This window comes from Daphnia pulicaria, chromosome 9 (genome assembly GCF_021234035.1).
Source record: "Daphnia pulicaria isolate SC F1-1A chromosome 9, SC_F0-13Bv2, whole genome shotgun sequence".
Taxonomy (NCBI): Eukaryota; Metazoa; Arthropoda; class Branchiopoda; order Diplostraca; family Daphniidae; genus Daphnia; species Daphnia pulicaria.
In genome coordinates, this window is record NC_060921.1 from 2,305,408 (window position 1) to 2,324,641 (window position 19,234).

General features: G+C 44.0%; 2 protein-coding genes across 2 annotated transcripts; both read left to right on the forward strand.

Moving 5' to 3' along the window:
* The first annotated feature begins 357 nt into the window (after positions 1–357).
* LOC124312823 (mucin-22-like) lies at positions 358–6,579 on the forward strand. The gene is made up of 3 exons (XM_046777310.1): positions 358–492; positions 634–5,593; positions 5,696–6,579. The coding sequence occupies exons 1-2, from the start codon at positions 469–471 to the stop codon at positions 4,003–4,005; spliced, it is 3,396 nt and encodes a 1,131-aa protein (XP_046633266.1). The 5' UTR covers positions 358–468; the 3' UTR covers positions 4,006–5,593; positions 5,696–6,579.
* Positions 6,580–7,954: 1,375 nt separating this feature from the next.
* On the forward strand, positions 7,955–18,773 carry LOC124313772. Its single transcript, XM_046778582.1, has 3 exons — positions 7,955–9,137; positions 9,215–9,640; positions 9,705–18,773. Exons 1-3 carry the CDS (start codon positions 7,955–7,957, stop codon positions 18,500–18,502), a joined length of 10,407 nt encoding a protein of 3,468 aa, XP_046634538.1. The 3' UTR covers positions 18,503–18,773.
* The last annotated feature ends 461 nt before the right edge of the window (positions 18,774–19,234 follow it).

Here is a 19,234-nt window from a genome sequence, read left to right on the forward strand (position 1 = left end):
TCGACCCAGAATTCTTACAAATAAGAAAACGCGTAGCTGTCAGTGTGTGTCCAACATTAATTGTCATTTGAATACAGTCAAAGAAAAGTCAAATTCCCAGCATGACCAGCCGAAATCGCAGCCGCAGCACTCTAATATATTCCAAATACCGGGCCACAGAAATCTATTTCAAACCAGTTTGGCGCTGTGTGTATAACAACATATACACATGCATTGTTATTCGTTAGTTGGGTGGACGCACACACACAAAAAAAATATTGAAAGTGAAGGAAGGGGAAAACCTTGCGAGCTGCTGGCCATTTTGCCCAGCATATACTATGCACAGGCTTGGCTATAGCAGCAGCAGCAGCCCCCAAGGTTTTCACTTTTCCTTTTTGGTCATTGCATCGGCGCTCACTATGTGGGCATGAGCGCAACAATTTTATTTCCTCTGTGATCTTTGATGCAGCTAGTTCGTTCACAATAGCCATGCGCCGTCTTATTCACACAGTGGTAAAGTATTTTATTCGCAGTTTCTTTAATAAACAAACGGATCATTCAAAAATTCGCAAACTAACAAAAACGGGGTAAGTGACTCGATCATTTCTAATTCTTTTCGCTTTTTCTGTTGTATGTGGTGGCCCATGTTTTCAGCTCGTCGGGGCATTGGTGCTCGTGGCCGCTTTCGGACAGGCTGAAACACGTGAAAGTCTCGAGCAGCAGCAGCAGCAGCAATCTAGTACGTCTAACGACCAATTACAGCCAGATAGCAACGAGAAATTCAAAACGGCTAATTCGGCCGAGCTTCACGAAAAGGCCATCGACACGCTCATTTTGACGACAACCGAGGGCTTGTCGATTTCGTCAGAAACGTCGGTCGAAAAGGATTCACCTAAAACGAGTGAAAGAGTCAACGTGACGGCCAACGCCGAGGAACCGGACGACGTCTCCTTGGAAATGGGTTCACTGGATGGCAAGACAAAAGTGATTGTTCCAGTTAGTAAGGAGACCGTTACAGTTGAGGCAATTGCAGCGCAGCAGGCCGTCAATGAAACGGCGTCCAGTGATGAAGTGGAGACGACGACGACGACCCAGCAGGTGACAATCGCCAATCGGAACCCAATCGCCAATCGACTGCTGCAAAATCGGTTGACTCGTTTGAGAACGACGACCGTCCGCAATGTTGTTTCAACCTCGAAAGATTCGGACGAAGAAAGCGATTCGACCGGGAGAACAACAACTCGACCGGCGAAAATTGCTGGCGTTCAGGCCCAGCAAAGCGATTCGGGCAAACGTGTTTTCGGTAGAATCCGAACGACGACAGTCAAAAGTCCGACGACAACAACCGCGCAAGATTCCAAAGAAGATGTTGTTGTCGCAACAACCAAGACCGTTCGCAATTCCCCGTCCGACAACCGGTTCAGCCGCGTTCGTGCAACAACAGCAAAGACAACAACCGTTCGTGCAACAACAGCCAGGGCTAGCGAGTCTTCCGAACGAGAAGATACGATAAGTACAGCCCGGCCGACGACCGTCCGGAGTTCGCTAGTTAATCGCTTCAGTCGGCTGAGAGCGACAACAACAACAGCCGCAACCACAATTTTGAAAGACTCTGGCGAACAAGTGGAGATTGTTACCCCGTCGCCGTCCACGACGACGCCTCGCAGTTTGCCCAGGAATCGATTCAACAGCTTCCGAGGTACGACGACGAGCAAACCCGTTGCGAGGGACTCTGACGAGCAAACGGAAAAAGTGAACGCCATCCAGACGACGACGACGACGGCCCGCAATTTCGTTCCGGGCAATCGATTCGCCCGTTTGCGGACGACAACAATCGGCAGCACTTCAACTTCAATTAAAACAATCGCAAATTCGGATGAAGAAATTGAGGTGACGACGATGACGCCCAGGAGTTTGAGGCCGGCCAACCGATTTAGCGGTCGGGTTCGATCGACGACGACAGCTCGTACAACAACCGTCGCGAAGGATTCGGATGAAGTTGTTGATTCCGGAATTGTTTCGACGACGACAGTCCGGAGTTTAACAAGAGGAAACCGATTCCGCTTTAGCGGCTTGAAACCTACAACCACTCCAACAACAACAACAACTCAAGTTTCGAAAAGTTCAGACGAACAAGACGATCCAGTGAGCGGAATCCAAACTACAACCGTTCGCAATTCAAATTTGAGAAACAAATTCATCCGGACGAAACCGGTTCGTGTCACAACCACCACAACGCCAAAAGATTCCAGTGCAGAGGACGTGGACGATAAAAACGGGACTCTTAAATTGAATTCGACATCGGCGAGTAACCACACCCAAGTGACGACAATCTCCGCTCTATTAATACCCAGCGACTCGGGCGAAGACGATAAATTCGTTAACGGAACGCTGCTGATAACGACGACGGCGCGTAATTTGGATTCGGACGAGAAAATCGACTCGGTTATCAACAACAACGCCACTCAAGCGCCAGCCACCACAACTGGTTCTTCGATTTTTCTGAAATATTTCAACCGCTACCGGACGACCAAGGCCAGCCAAGATCATTCCGGCAGCTCCGATGAAGAAGGAGTCGATCGAATCATCAACGAAACAAGTCCGACACCGCGTCCAAACGGTTTGAATCGCCTCCACACGGCCGCAGCGTCGATTCCTCCGGTGACTAACCTCACAGCCCCGGCCAGCCAGTCCTCGGAGACCTCCAACTTGGGCCGCAAAGACCGGGCGATTATTTACAGCTCAGCCAAATCAGATAATCAACTGATGACGTCGACCGTTTCAACCGCCCAGGTGGAAATTCCTTCGACGACCTCGGCAGCAACAACAACAACAACAACGACCACAACAACAAACGGATTTTACGCTTTTGGGAGTTCAGATGAAATGGACGATACCTCCGAGGATGATGATGATGACGCAAGTCGCGCACCTTATTTCGACCCCTATTACGGCGTCCCGCTGAGAGAAACTCCGGCAGGTGTTCCCCCATCGCCGCTGGAGGAAAATTCACTGGAAGTCGACGACGTTTCTTCGGAATTGGAATTCAACATCACTGCCAAGCCCGATGACCACAGCTCCGAGGTGGCCATGGCCGAGATGGTTCCAACCAAGGTGAGTGACGTCCAGCATGCTGTTTACCTGCACCCCAACATGAACGACGACGACGTCTCCGTGGAGGTGATTTTCAGCGTTGCCAGCAACCAGCCGTACCAGCAGGATGTCCGAAATCAAACGGGAATGGCTCAGCATGGCGTCCATTTCGTTCCAGCAGAGTCCGATGAGGGCAATGAGGGCTCGGTTGAAGAGAAAGAAGGCTCGGGAGATGTCCTAGAAGAGAATAATACCAACGGTCAAAACAGCACAACAACAGCCATCCAGCAAGAGACTAATCCGGTGAAGGACTCGGATGAGGGCAATGAAGCCTCAATGGAGAAGGGAACAAATGGCCAAGTGCCAGAGGAGAACAACATGAGTGAAAGTAACACAACAATGAAAGTTGATGAGACCCCCCAGAATTCGGATGAAAACGACGATAACTCTTCGCTGGAAATCGACCTGAGCAAACTGACGGATATCCAGCGCATTTTGACAGACATCAAAACGGAAGAAGTGATTTTATCGCCGAGGGTTTCACCGGTAACTGTAACCGAGACGCCACAATTTTTCACGGATGCAAAACCCGTCGAATTAATTTTGGAAACTGAAAATCTAACGACGACAATCCCCCCAGTCCCAGTCACGGAGGCGAGAAGTCAAAACGATAGTCTGAGTAGACAACCCGTCAGTAGCGATGAAGTGACCATGAAGCTGAAGGAACTTCTCGCCAATCCGGTGGTCCAGCTGCGACTTGAAGCCATCGACGGGCGTTTGAAGAGCACGAAAAGCGCCCGAGTCAAGCGTCTCATCGAGAAATACTTGGCAGCTCTGGCCAAGTTATCCACCAGCGGCACCAGCGCATCCGTCAGCAGCTTCTCCATCTTCATCCCATTATTAATCACCTGCTTTCTGTTTGGGTTTTCGTGAACGTGAACACCTTCCTTTATTGTGTCGAGCAACTAATATGCTCCCTGTATATTGCTGTCCAGTTTGATCATCATTTTGTGTCCAACCCATCAAAAGATAATCGTCGTATCCGCAAAAACATTTTGCTCAACATCTCTCTCTATTTTTAGCTATTATAAAAACGGTGTACCTTTATCGGTCAGTGTAACCACCCACGCAATCCCGCACCACACCCATTGTTTCTCTCCCTCTCTCTATATTATAACAGAATTGCATTCTCTTTCCTATATCCCCCCTCACGAAAGAAAAAGTGGAAAAATACAGATACGACAATTCGCGCATTTCGTCGAGGTTCATTGACGAGTAAAAGCTCTCCACTATACATCCTTTCTCGTGTGACGATCGGCTTTGTCAAGTCATCAGCAGCGACAATAGGTGTACGTGTGTACTGATTTTCCCAAATTGGTTTTCGAAAGTCATTGCCGGCAGCGTAGTCGTTGGAAAGAAGAGAATGTCTACTTGGCTATGCGTGGACAAATTTCTGTTTTTTGTTTTTCGTATAAGGCAACGCCCATCTAAAAAAGGATGCGGTGTGTTTGCGAGAGAGCCATTGTTTAATATCCACCCGGTATCACGTTTAAAAGCTATTGCGTGCAGCTTTTGAATTTGGCCATAGGGGAATGTCTGTTTGAAAACATCAGTTGTATAACCATATTTTTCGTGAAGAATAATAAAAAAAGGTAAAAAGGCGCGGTGGTGTTGACTAAAATAATTTTCTTTTACGATTTCCTCGCCCAGAAAAATGGCATTCTAATGCGCCATTATATACACATCTAGCCGCGTTCTTTTAACAAGGTCTTTCTTGCTCTCGGATGACGTACGTACGTACGTAACCTGTTTGAAATTGTTTTATTTTTTTGCCACGCAATCCCCCGGTTGTCCTTGTTCGTTGGCTGTAAGCCTTTTTGACGTGTGATGTGAGCAGACAGTGTGTTGCGCCCAGACTAATGTGCACACCCCGATTGTACCAAGGCCGACCGCTTTGATTCGAATTGAATCCCTTTCACTTCCTCTTTCGCCGCGATTGATTAGATGCGCTGTTGTTTACTTTTTTCCATCGAATTCTGAAAATTCTATTCTGATCTAGAAAGGGGTGATGCAACGATATGGTTCAGTCCGTTCACCGAGCTAACATTTTTCGTTTACACTGGCGCAATTCAAATACCTGTCCGTAGGCGTGCCGGTATAGAATTTGGTTGCACAAACCCGGTTGTCTCTTTGGATTTTCCATAGCAAGGTTATGATGAATCTCAAGAAGGAACTTTTTCTTTTTCGAAAATAAAAAAAAATGTTGAATTTGATTCAAAAGTTGGGCAAGAGCAGAAAATAATGACCTTGCAGGAAAGATATCCGTGGACCCCCCTCACTCTGTGTTTTAATATAGCCAGCGAAGGTTTTCCTGTTTTCTTTGCAGCTAAATTGGCGCATCAACATTATGTACGTGTACTACTACTATAAGTCCGTCCGCCAGCAACCCAAGGATCTTATTTCATCCGTGTTACTTCACCAGCTAGTTCGTTCCATCATGCGCCTCCAGTTTGACTTTATGGTAATCAGCTATATAGCTAAAGCCTTTATTTGGAAATACGCATTTGCTTTTTAAAAGCTTTTCTCTAAGTTACCTTTGTGTTTTCTCGCTTGACTCTTGTAGCTCCTCGGAGCATTGGTGATTGTGACCATTTTGGATGCGGCTGATTCGTTCGTCACCAACGCCAATTCGGCCGGGGAAGATTCGCAACCACTGATGACCGGAGATTCAAACTTCGCCTACGCTGGAGCCGGAGTGGAAAATGTCTATTACCCACAGACGACCGGTGATCAAATTGTGAGCGAATCTGCCAGCGCCGACATGGGGACGACGTCAGTTTGGCCCGGAGAAGGAGCCAATCAGTGGAAGACGACCGATCAGGCTACAGGGAATCCTAGCCATCAACAGGTCGGCTTCTTCGATGTGATAAGATCTCTGACAAACATATTTACTGGATTAGTTGGACGAGCAAGCACACCCGAAACGCCAACGCCCATCGACAGAGGATATTATTACCAGCATTCGGAAGAGGACACTACGGATGAAGACTTTTACGATGACAGAGTGATGGCTCCCGTCACTGATGTTCCCATCGCTGTTCGGCTGGCGCGAGTGAAGCAATTAGTTAACACTCGATTGGCTCCTCGATCGAATCCAAACATTTACGACGGCTATCCTCAATACCCGCCCGCCGTCATGGAGGACCCGAGGCAAGCGCCCGCATCTGCCCACCAAGATGTTATTCTAACGCCAGGCGAACAAGTTTCCGAAAGTTTTGGCTGCAACAGTAGAATATGCCTGTGGAAAAAGTGAATGTTATTTTTTTGCTTGCCGGATAATCAGTGTCATATGGAGCCGAATGCTGAACACCAAGTATAAAATAGAATAAAATGAAATTATTCTACAAGATATCTTGACGACGGTTGGAAACGCAAAATCGTATCATTGGGAAGAATCAAAATTAACTTTATATGTTTAATTTCCATACTTACATTCAATTACATTTTTTTTTATGTTTCAGTTTTAAAAATAGGTATCACATATCCCAGTTTCATAATAATTCTTTGTTTCTTAATGTTTCTTTTCTAAATAACTTTTCTTCTCACCTTTTATACATTATCAGTGGTGCATTGCTGAATAGCGCATGGGGATGGTATTAAACGCATTGGTCAGTAACCTAAGAAAAACGAGAAAATCAGATTTTTTTGGTATCGGAACATCTTTACTGTCATTATAAAGAAAAAAAAAGAGCGTAACTCGAATAAAATAAAATTTAAGAAACGGGTAAGTCGGATTGTACGCTCGCACGATTTATATAACGATCACCGGAAAATGATTTTTAAAAATTCCCTTGTAGTTTTCGATGTTCACTTTCATCAATCAATCAATAAATTAACCACTAGTCTATCTGTTACTGGTGTATAGCATGGATTGAGAAAAAATGTTCTATTTCCGTCCGTTCCGCATTCGAGTTCCCCATTCCACCCGTCCGTTTACATTTCCTTTGGATTAAACTAGATTTAAAAAAAAAAAAAAAAAAATGGTCAAGAGAGAACCTGCAAAATAAAAGATATAAATAACATTGTTTATAATTTTTTTGTCATCAATATGATGCTGTATATTAATTTGCGTAATATAAACCACACTGGAAGGAACTGGACGCTAAGTCCCAGCCCATCCGTTTCCAATCGTCTTAACAGCAGCAGTATTAATTTCATCGAATTAACTTGTATTCACGTCAAATGCAATATGAAAACTGCACAGAACCACAAAATCGTCGCGTGAATGAGTCCAACACAACCGAAATATGGGGCATAAATGTATCCGTATCGTATTTATGTGAGCTGGACTTCTCCGAACCAATAATAAACTTTACAATGTCATCAAGGTCATCACGCAGACACATTGGTAGTGAGCAGGGAAATGGACGAGACAATCGTAAAACCCTACGTCTAGACCCACATTTCTCGATAGGAGCTGGAGACAAGAATAGCAACATGGCTTTTCCGTTTCCCAATTTCGTTCTCAGCCGTTCAAGTTACACCCACAACCCAGGAAAGCGGATGTCATTCGCGCTGCAACTCCAGTTAAAAACTGTCGAAAACTAATCGGATCTCGTTGTAATATAGTTTGTTTGGACAATTCCTTTCGGTTACGGTAAGTGAATATTGACTAGAACGCTGTTTACCCATACGTGACTCACGAATTTTGTAATTTACATTTCAATTAAGACAGGCCATGCAAAAGTATGAAGTTCACTTGCCGAGTTATGGTTATTAAACTGCTGATTTTAAAATTAAATTAAATCTTTTATTGATCAGTCAATGAAAGTCCTCAACAGCATCAGACATACTAATTATTGTAAATTTCTATAAAGTAGAGATGGCTTTCACCAACGAAGAAGATGTTGTCCAATGGATTGAAGAACGTTTAATATCACCCAGCACCAAACTGAAACAGGTCGTACACAAAATCAGGACGAAATTGAGACGACAACTAAACAACGTAGAATTGGCTTTCGTCCAAAGAAAATACCTCGAAGTCTTTCTTAAATTATGGCTAGAGGAAAGTCTTCAAAAGGCTAACGAAGACGATACGAGCACGGAAATGTCTACCTCATTGAAGGAACTGGAGTCTATCCAGTGCCTCAGAGACATTTCTCTTCTAGACGAAGAATCAAAATTGAAAATTTGGTGTGATGGTAAACGCCTGCGTTTGATTCTCAGTCAACGCGACGTTTTTGAATTCGCACCATATTCCTCGACTTTAGTCAACAACTATTTCAAACAATTCAAGATATCTTGCACCAAAAAGATGTTTTCTCAATGCTTGAGGGATAGAGACAACGCCGAGAAGCACATGCATTTCATTTCGGCTCTGAGTGACTTCTTGTCGTTTGTCAATCTCGACATCAGAAGGTCGAAGGTGTTTGATGATTTTTTCCTAATAAAGTATGTCGTCAACGAGATAGGACACAGAGATATAGCTGGTATGATATATAGATCATATCTGTATAGCGATATATCTCTAGATATCGCTGACAGCCAGTGCCAGTACGACAGTAGCAACGGAAGAGTGTTGGTCGAACGACTAGTAGAACGTTGCGGGATTCATTTTAAGGACGACCCTTCGGTGGAGGTAGAAAAGTTTGTGGCATCGGCCAATTCATTAGCAGCGGATGAATGGACACCAAGATTGCAATCGCTAACAGAAGAGACTTGCAGGAAACTGCTATTACCTCTCGTTACAGCCAAAATAACGACGGAGGGAGAGAGAAGGATCGTTACTGTCAAAGGCGTCGCCATCCTCGTCAGTGAAATTAAGGAGCAAATAATAGAGTTGAAGGACGAATGCAATGCCCAAGAAGTGCAAATGATTGGATTGGTAACTGTTCGCGTCGACTGCGACCTGGAGCGAGACATCTGGCACGGAATCAACCTGGTCGTCGTCACCGACAAACTTTTCGTCGACGGGTATTTCAGCTGGGATGTGTCGGGTCAGCACTGTTGTGCTCAATCAGGCACCGCATCTAGTGGTCAACTTCCAGGCGATGACGGTCTGGCTGGTAAGCGATTGTGTTGTTGTTATCCTTTTTTTGGTCAAATGCACAATTAAAAAGATTCGACGGTTATTCAAATAAAGGCAACCACGGTCTACCGGGCGAGAGTGGCGGCAACGTTTCCGTCATTTGCAACGAAATGTTTCACGCTGAACGATGGACAATTTCATCCCACGGAGGCTTTGGAAGCAACGGGCAGAACGGTGGCGACGGCAAAAATGGAAAAGATGGTGAAAGCGGAGCCTCGAAATGGAGCCAATCAGATTTCGAATCAAAATTTCCAACTATGTCCAAATTGAGTGGCTATTCAGCAGGTGAAGCCGTGACCATAACATTGCGCACACTTAAACGCATATTACCTCGAGAAAATAGAGATTATGGAAAAGATATTATAAAACCTGGAGACGATACAGACATATTTTTCATTGAGGGCACTCCCAACAACGGTGGTACTATAACAGTTTCGTATAAAAACGGAATAAGCAGACACTCTATGGTCTTGTGCAAAGGTTTGTAAATAGGTATACTCGTATGTTTAGACGGCTGCTAAATTTGGTTTATATGACAATTCAGGTGCAAGGGGTAAAGTTGGTCAAAAAGGAGGCAAAGGTGGACAAGGAGGCAAAGGTGGGCAAGGAGGATACGGTGGTTCCATCACGATTGAAAACCTCTTCGGAGAACCGCTTTTGGGTCCGATCTGCGAGGAAACTAGAGGAACTTTTGGTCGCGAAGGTAAAGACGGAAAAGGCGGCACGCATGGCAAGCACGGCAAATCAGCCGGTGATGTTGGCTACATTGACAAAGTGGCCATGGCCTGGAACTGGGCATACGAAACAAGATTCTTCGGTTTTAACAATGATGTCGCGCTGGACATCAGCTATTCGTCAAATGAACCAGACGACGAACCGTACGTTCGATGCAATCCGCACGGCCGAGGAGAACGATACGCCACAATCGAATATAGCAGTCGCTCCAACACTGACGTCGAGACCCAAGAGGAAGAGAAGACGACCAAAGGGCGACTCAATCGGACGGAAAGAGAAACAGAGGCTGTTAAGAAGAAAGCCGTAACTCGCCAGAGTCTTGGACAGCACGTCACTCAAGTACTTGAACGCAAGCAGGTGAGCCAAAGTGTTCAAGCCAACATGGCCTCTACGATGGAATCGAGTTTGAACAGGGATGTCCATATGAGTGAGCGGGCTATAGTTGAGCAGGAGAATGAAATTGAATGTGAAATCAAGTCGGCATTCGTCCGGAGATTGGACAGTCAACGATTACAAGATACTTCTCATTCTTCAAAAAGTAAAGCAAAAGATACTCGTCTAGCTGAAGACATTTACGACCCATTTTACTCTGAAAACGGAGTACAGGAAAGCACATTTTGCACAATTTGTTTAAAGTGTAAATTCGTTGAAAGACTAGAAGAAGCCAAAGATCTGCCAATTCAAAACAGTACAGCTGTCAGGTTGAGTCCCAACGCCCTGTTTCGCTGCTTGGAACGATTGTCGACAACGGACGGAGTCGACAACATCCTGCATTGCATTTTCGGTCAAAAAGAATCGTTCGGCTCTTATTTATGCCGAAAAACAGAGCCATACCGGAAGCAAATCTCCAACTACATTCGAGCTAATGGCACAACAAATTATCACACTTTCTCCTCCCTTATTAAGCGTTTCGTTTTTGAAGTAAAAGAGGACGACAAAGACTTCCCTGTTGCTAATATCAAAAGAGAAGAATACTTAAAGTTCAAAGATGATCATCAACTGTGGAAGATTATGGAGCGTGTTCAAAATGAGCTGAAGGAAGAAATCGTCAAGTCTGAGAATGAGAAGTTGATTAAAGTGCTGGATAAGTATGGAAAAACGCTAGAGGACAAGGTGAATTACGTCATCAACCGTTTCTTGTCTGATGAAGGCAATCGACAAGACGCCGAAGCTTGGGAGGAAGTTTGGTCTTCGAGTGGTCAAAATTTCAAAAAAATTGTCAAGAGCCTGAAAGAAAAATTCAATTGGAAAGAAGTTGCCAAGTCTAAGGCGTTGATGGAAGAGTATGCGAAATATGTTCAATCGTCGCTGACTACTCTGGGCCGATCGGAGTTGGAATTGATCGCTCTGATTTACGATAAGAAAATTCACATTTACGTTATAGATAACCAAAACAACAATGACGACAGTTTACCGCCATTTAAATTCAACGAGACACTAAATGCGGATGGCAGCGAGGAGCATTTTATTCTTTACGAAAAAGATGCATGGCAAAAGCTGGAAGTGAATCCTAAGTTACGACAATTTTTTGAGCAACGGGCTCGTCAAGCTGCAAATTTGCGGCAACAGACTGAAATCGAACCAGTTAATGCTGGAATGAATCCAGTATCCACAGATTCCAACAGTCAATCAACGCAAGAAGATGCGGAGTTCAAAAAATTATCGTCATGGTTTGAAAAGTATTACACTAAAAATCGACAAGTCATCACTTCCATCCTTATGCTTAATCCTCAATACGTTGACACACCAGATGTACTGTGTAAGTTACTCAGGCGTCATCTGACACCAAAAGGTCACAGATCTATCGATCCTGACGTCAGTTTAGTCGACGAATTGGCCTCTGATATTTGTTCACTATCGCAACGAGTTTTAGATTATAATATCAGAGACTTGGATCCGATTTTCTACTTGAACATCGTCGACAAATTTTGCCCGCATCGCTGGAAATACGAATTCTTATTGCAAGAAATGGAAGAGAAGATATTGGTCGTCCTACAGCCCGAAGAGAGAAAATCTTGGAGATGCGCTTTGTACAAGTTGAGTGGTAGGATGATATCATTACTACGAGACCGTCTTGTCGCTTCCACAGAAAGAAATTCTTCACTTACAACCGAGAAACTGGGAAAAACCTTGAAAATGTTGGCTGGAGATTTACGTTTCACGGAAGACGATATAATCCGCCTTAGTCATCTGACGATCAATGACTGGTATTTCGAACTCAAGAGCAAAATGTGGGAAAAATTAGTTGATAATTTACATCCATCACTGGTGCGACTTGAAGACAAGAAGGAAATTGTCTACTTGTTGCTAGAGCTGGAAAACAAAAAAGGAGAAGAGTTTTGCCACAAATTGGCCAAAGAATGTCGGAGTGTCGGAATCAAGAGAGGATCACACATTGCCAAACTACTCCAGCAAAAACTTTACTCGGACGGATCCTCTCTGGTGAATTCCGGACAAGAGAGAACTTTCAAAGACATCATACGAGTTATGAAAAAAGACGGAAATACATCGACTGGCGTTGAATCTCAACTGGAAGATGTTGAATTGAATGTTCTCATGAGCAAATGCAATGAGATTACACTAGAAAAAATGGACTCGATTCGACGATTCGACAGTCTATCTCTAGAAGACATCAAGTCTTGGGCCTTGAAGGAAACGAAATTTAAAGCCAGAGGCTTATCGCTATACGAGTTTCTCTTCATTTACGATCGCGCCGTCCAATTGAAAATGCAATTCCGGTTACGAGACACTCAACGAGTGACCATCACGAGTTTATTGTACAATTACACTAGTTCGCTGGCTCAAGTATCAACTGGCGAAGGCAAATCGCTGATTGTCGCCGGAGTGGCCATCTACCGCGCACTTCACGGCTTAAAAATCGACATCATTACAAGCAATAGCGTGCTGGCCCTTCGTGATTCTAGCACCTCGGTGGCCGAAGGAGGATTACGAGATCTATACGAAATTTTCGGCGTCTCCGTCTCGAACAATTGCAGTGAAGTAGATGACGATCGCGTCCGGTGCTACGATTGTTCAGTCGTTTACGGAGAATTGTCGAATTTCCAACGTGATTATTTGTTGGACACTTTTTACGGACGCAACATTCGCGGTGATCGAAGATTTGATTGCGTCATCGTCGACGAAGTCGATTGCATGTTGCTAGACAGAGGCAACAACATGCTGTACCTATCGCACGACATCCCAGGTATGGAGATGTTGGAATCGCTCTACGTCTTTGTTTGGGAAAAGATTCGAACTTCACGCGCCAGTTTGGAACAAATCAAGTCGGATGTTTTATACGATCTCTTTGGAACTATTACCAAAGACGATTTTGAAGCTATCGATTCCTCATTAAAGAACAATCCATCAAAGAAGAACGCGATATGGGCTTACTTGATCGAAAATAAAATACTGGACGAACGAGGGCGACTGAAAGTAGAAGATGTGGAACAAATTCCAAAGATCAATTATCCCAACTCCTGTCTAAACCACAAATTGAATTACTATCTCAGGAACGTCATTGAACGTGATCGCCGCATCCGGATACCCGAGAGATTTTTGTCCTTTGTTGACCAACACCTGGAAAGCTGGCTGGCGAACGCGGTGAAAGCACTAGTACTGAATGCCGACGAGCACTATGTCGTCGATCAGGACAGATCAGGGACCAGTCCCGACCTCAATCCCCAGGTTATTATCATCGATGCCGACACCGGAACCGACCAGACAACGTCTCAGTGGGACGGTTCGCTTCATCAGTTTTTGCAACTCAAAGAAGGATGTCAAATTTCGTTGCAGAGTCTCAAAGCGGTTTTCATTAGTAACGTCACGTACATCAAACGTTACGACAAACTGACCGGTCTTACTGGCACGCTAGGATCGCAACCGGAACGGGACTTTTTACAACAAACGTACGAATGTGATTACTTTACTTTGCCAACGGCTTATCCTAAAGTTTTCACTGTCAAGCGAGCAAAAGTGGTCAAGACGGAAGAAAAATGGCTGGATGCCATTGCGGATGAAACGCGTCAGACTATTTTGAATGAAAAAGCTCGTTCAATGGTCATATTTTGTAAATCAATCAACGACGTGAAAATGACTCATCAACGGCTAAGAGAGGTCTTTCAAACAGAAATTTCGACAAAGAAAATGAAAATTCATCACTACACTCGCGACTACGAAAAATTTGAATTTGAAAGCAACGAGCTGGACGTTGGTCACGTCATAGTGGCGACCAATTTGGCCGGACGAGGCACCGATATCAAAATTAGCCAAACATTGCGCGATAATGGAGGATTACACATATGTTTGACTTACCTGCCGGATAACGTGCGGATCGAGGAACAAGCACTAGGTCGTGCGGGTCGAAAAGGAGCGCCCGGAAGTGGAATCCTCATCTTGTGTGAATCACCAGAGACAATGGACACGACTGGCTCTTGGGGAACCTGCAAGATTTTTGACATGAAAGAAGAGAGAAATCGTCAAGAATTGCAAAGAATATCGAACTTAGCTGACGATTTCTACCGAAATATTGACAAACAGGAAAAATGTTTTGAGCAGTTTTCCAGGCATTACGCGAAACTCAAGCGGCAATTGGACGGACAGAGGGACAGTGTTGAAATCGACATGATTTGTTTAAGCGCTCTTGACAGGTGGGCTTTATGGCTTGACTCGATCGATGATGGCAAAACTTTCGAGTCTCAGTCCATCGAAAAAGTGTTGAAGAGATTGAAAGACGAACTGATTGACCAATTGGAAGTGTCAAGTGATATCAGCTGGGTCACTCCTGCTCGTTCAATTGTTATTGCTAAACAACTGGCCACACGCAAAGAAAAACCTAACGTGTCAATGGCGGCCACCCTTTTAGATCGACTAATCGAATCAAAAGACCAAAGTTTCTTCTATCCAGCGGCCCATTATTATCGCGCTCTAGTGATCGTCAAGGAAGGAAAATTCAGGCGGGAAAAAAACAAATTTTTTCGATCTTTACGCACCGCTGAAGCCATTCTTGAACAGCATGTTGATTTGCAAATGTCTTACTCGCAAATCGTTAGTTTAACAATGACAAAGTCTGGCGCAGAAAACTCCTTTTGTGATATCGAGGCCTATAAGCGACAGAAGGAAAATGTTATTAAGATAATGGAGCACTTCCAAAGTTCGATTCGCTCTTTGCTTGGCAATCATTGTTCCGTGGCAGGTCTCCAAGAAGCCGGAATCGACGAAATCAAAGTGGATGTCTATTTTGAAAATCTAGAAAACTCTTCCAGCGTCGTTTGTCACGTTAACGACGCCGGCTCTGTACCAAATCGAGATTCCGCCATCCAACAAGTAGCAGATGTTTATGGAGTTAAAAAAAATTCCCTTATCCAATTTCTAAACTCAAATGAACATTTGACCAACATAACTGAAAAAGAAATTGAGAAAAAATTGAAAAACAGTGGTATGATACAGTGCACCAGAAAAGCATTTTGGAACTTGCTGGTCAAGAACAAAGTCTTACACGATGTTCACAAGTGTGCCATCCTGTCTGTTTCCGATTGCGATGGCCTTTCTGGGTTCGACCAAAGTCAAAAGATTAACGATGAAATTGGAATGGCCAATTACGTTCTTTACAATCCTACATATTCTAGTCAGACGGACTTGCTCGATAAAAAGAAAGTTTTAGTTCGCAAAGATTATCTTAAATCTATTCTCTCTACTAAAGAATATCGCCACAGGAAGAAAAGCTTCGAATCTAATAAAATTGCCTGGGTCGATTTCAAGAAACTCAAAACGGTCGATCTGAGAGCCCTCGGCCAGCTAAGTTTGGAAGCTTTGAATTACAGCACCAGAATACATCCGGAAGACTGCCAACACATTTGGAATGCTCTACAAGTGCAAGGGATCATTGACGATCAAGGGAATCTTGCTCAAGATTACAAGGATCAACAGTTTTGTTACCCTAAATGTCCTATTTACGAAAATCCTGTCGGGAGTTTAGTAAAAAGATTTTTTTTAGCCGAAACGGTTAGGCGCCGATGGCTTAACGAAAAAGATAGTGACCGGTTCAAGGCGATAGCTGGTTTAGCACTAAAAACTTACCAAGACATGCTGTCGGATTTAATGAGAGCACACATAATCTCTGGTGCCAGAGTGAATGAAAAAAAGAAAGCGGGCGATTTGGAAAAGGCTGTTAAGGTAATCACGAAAGACAAACAGGATAGCGGACGAATTGTTACGTTCTTGAAAAACCACCAAGCCGTTTACGCCGCCCTGGAGACGCCCGACGCTGCACTGGAATCCATCGAAACCTCCATCCGTCAGAGAAGTGACATGAACAACGTTTCGACGGAACTATACGTTTTTCGTCTCCTTGGCTTTGATCATGTCATTGAAATGAAGGAGGAAAATAGGTCGTGGAAAATGATTCTAAGAGCTTCCTTGATCATTGCTTTTGGTGTCGCTCAGGTCGCTCTTGGAGCACTCATCCAAATGAAATTCGCTGGACTAATGACTCACGTTGGTTCGGGACTGATGTCCGAAGGCGTATCCGACATTCTTTTTGCCGTGTCAGCTCTTTGGTCTGGAAACAACTTCACTTGGGCTGATTACGGTCGTCACAAACTAATGAGCATCGCTATGACTGTCGGGACCATGGGAATCGCTGCTGTCTTTTCCAGAGGTGTGAAATTTTTCAAATACGGATACAAAACAGTGGGTCCTGCTTTCAAGGAAGGTGGGAAAGTAGCAGCTCAAAGCGCAAGTGCAATGAAATTGACGGCCGGGACCATCGTGAACCAAGTCGTGAAAACCACCTGCATCAAAATCGGCCAGGGCGTTGCTTTAGGGCTGCTCAACAAGCAAATAGAGTCAATTGTTAACAGGCAACTTGCACAACTTTGCCGTAAACTAGGCACAACTCTCATAGCAAAAATCAATAAAGCTGTCGTCGAAAACTTCACAAATATGAATGAGACGTTGAACCGCCTCTACAGGTTGCACGGGCCAGCTGAAGCGCAGCGTCTTGTCTCTGAAAAAATGCAACAGGTCACTACCGGCTGGGTCCAGACAGGACAAGAATGTCTTTCAAAAGTTTTAAGTGCCGTCTCGTCGGGACTGAGTGAAGCTCTTAGTAAAAGACGCATGCTTAGCGCCGCAAGAAACAACGTATTTAAAATAGCAACCAAAGTGATGCAAGTTATCAGCATGTGTGTGGAAAAATTCAGCATTGTTATCAAATTAGTCGACGTGTTGCTCACGCGCACCACACAGTTTCACTCGGAACTCAAAAAGTGCAATAATAAATCAACAAAAGAACTAGGTGATTTCGACGCTAGAGAAGTGGAACGCTTTCAAAAAAAGGTGCAAGACGAAATGAAAACTGCACTGGGCAGGGAAGCTGGTCAAATGATCGAATCGTGGACGACACAAATGTTACAAAGTGCAGCTAAACAGGTTGTCGTGTCAACGGCACGGACAATCAAAAAAGTTTATCGAGACCACCAAGAAAAGGGTTACCGTGAAGAGTTGCAAAAACTTCAAGAAGAAAGAAAAAAGGCTAGCCAATCTTCAGGTGAACATCAAGGATCAAATGAAGCGACTCGATCTCCACAGACCCAGGCCCACGTCAAAGCTTGCTTGGCGCTGATGCGCAAGACCAAAGATCCAAGACTCTTTGCTGCCCTAATTCGCGAAGGAGTTCCAGCTGACCGATTCTGTGTCAACGCGCTCTGTAGCGCATTGCCGGCTGTGTTGCAGAGTCTGGGTGTTGCTAACGCGGATGTGGCCGTTCGAATTGAGAGTTCCGACGACCACTTTGTTCACGAAAGTGATCCTGCCAATTCCAATGCTATTGTCATTAAAGTAGAACGAGCAGTCGATGGCCAGTCAATGGGTCACTTTTACAGCAATGATGGCAGTGGTCCTAGTTCTGGAAATGGTTACGACTGCTTGTTTCACTGTCTGGCGAATCAAATTAAAGCGAACCACAATGTAGAATTGAATCCGACCCAGTTGCGTGAAGTCGCTGCCTCAATGGTTGAGAAGGATCCATCTGTTTCTCAGGCCATCCGCAACGGCTGGCACAAGTATACTCTCGACAAGGGATTTTACGGAGGAGGTGAACATTACAGAAGCTTAAAACACTCTTATGGATATTGCGACCGGCACGGAGAGACTAAGAAGTATTCAAAGAAGGACATAGTCGAATCTGATCATCAGCCCGCTAAATCTATGTGGAAATTTGCAAAAGATGCCGGCATAAAGAACATGGACGAGAACGATTTCCCAAGTATGAGTATCCCAAGAGAGCTGCATAAAGAAACGTTGAACTACGCTGGAAAAGCGAAAATAAACAGTAAATTCAATCAGCAACAAAAGAAATTCATGCGGGAAGGCAAGTACAAGGAAGCCATGTTTCACGCGGTCTATAACAATTGGCTACAACCAATTTTCGGGAGGGAGTCGGCAGAAGTCATAGACAAAGTTTATAAAAATTTGATCACCAATTATGTGAACACTGCTTTTAACGCCAACATCATTGACTCTGACGGAGTAGAATATCTTAAAAAAGAATTTACGAAAATATACAACGAAGCTCTGGCTATAAAAGCCCGAAAACGTGCACAGTAGGGGGACAGCTTAAGGTTTTTTTTTCTCTTCAAGTTTTTAAATTTGTCTGTCAAAATATGAAAATTGGAAAAGCAAATGTAACTAACCAGTGCAAAGCTGTCGTACAGTTTTTGTTAGCCAGCAACTAACCCAGTTTTACCTATTATTTTCATTTGGATTTTAATTTTTTGTTATCGAGTTGTAACTTACAAAACACAATTCTTTCTGTTCGCTGAATTGTTAGTGTGATAAACAAACCTTTACTGTAATAAAATTAGATGTGCTTACCAGAGGAACGGTTTAATCACTTTATATGAAAAGTAAGATGATGTGGCTTCAGCAAAGAAAATTCCAACAAGTTTGGACCAAACTCACCAGGGAAGACATATTTCTATAAAATTAAGATGTTGGAACAGTTGAAATGGATCAGAAAAATTGACTATAACTCTGTTCGTACTTGGGCAACTTAATACGTTCTCTTACGAATTTACCTGAGTTTAATATATTCTTGCTATTAGATAACTTAATTTCTGAAGTTTGCCATGAGTTGCAAAATCAGAAATAACAAACACTAATCCGATAATTGTATTTTGAACGACGCCAGCAACGTCGTGTATGTGTATGACCCTCACGCTCACTCGGCCGCTCTCGAAACAAACAAAAAATTGGAGGGAATCAGCCAATCAGGGAAAATACTAAAACGAAGGAGTGAGTAAGGAGGAAAAGAAGCGTTGTTGTCAGACGCTATAAGAT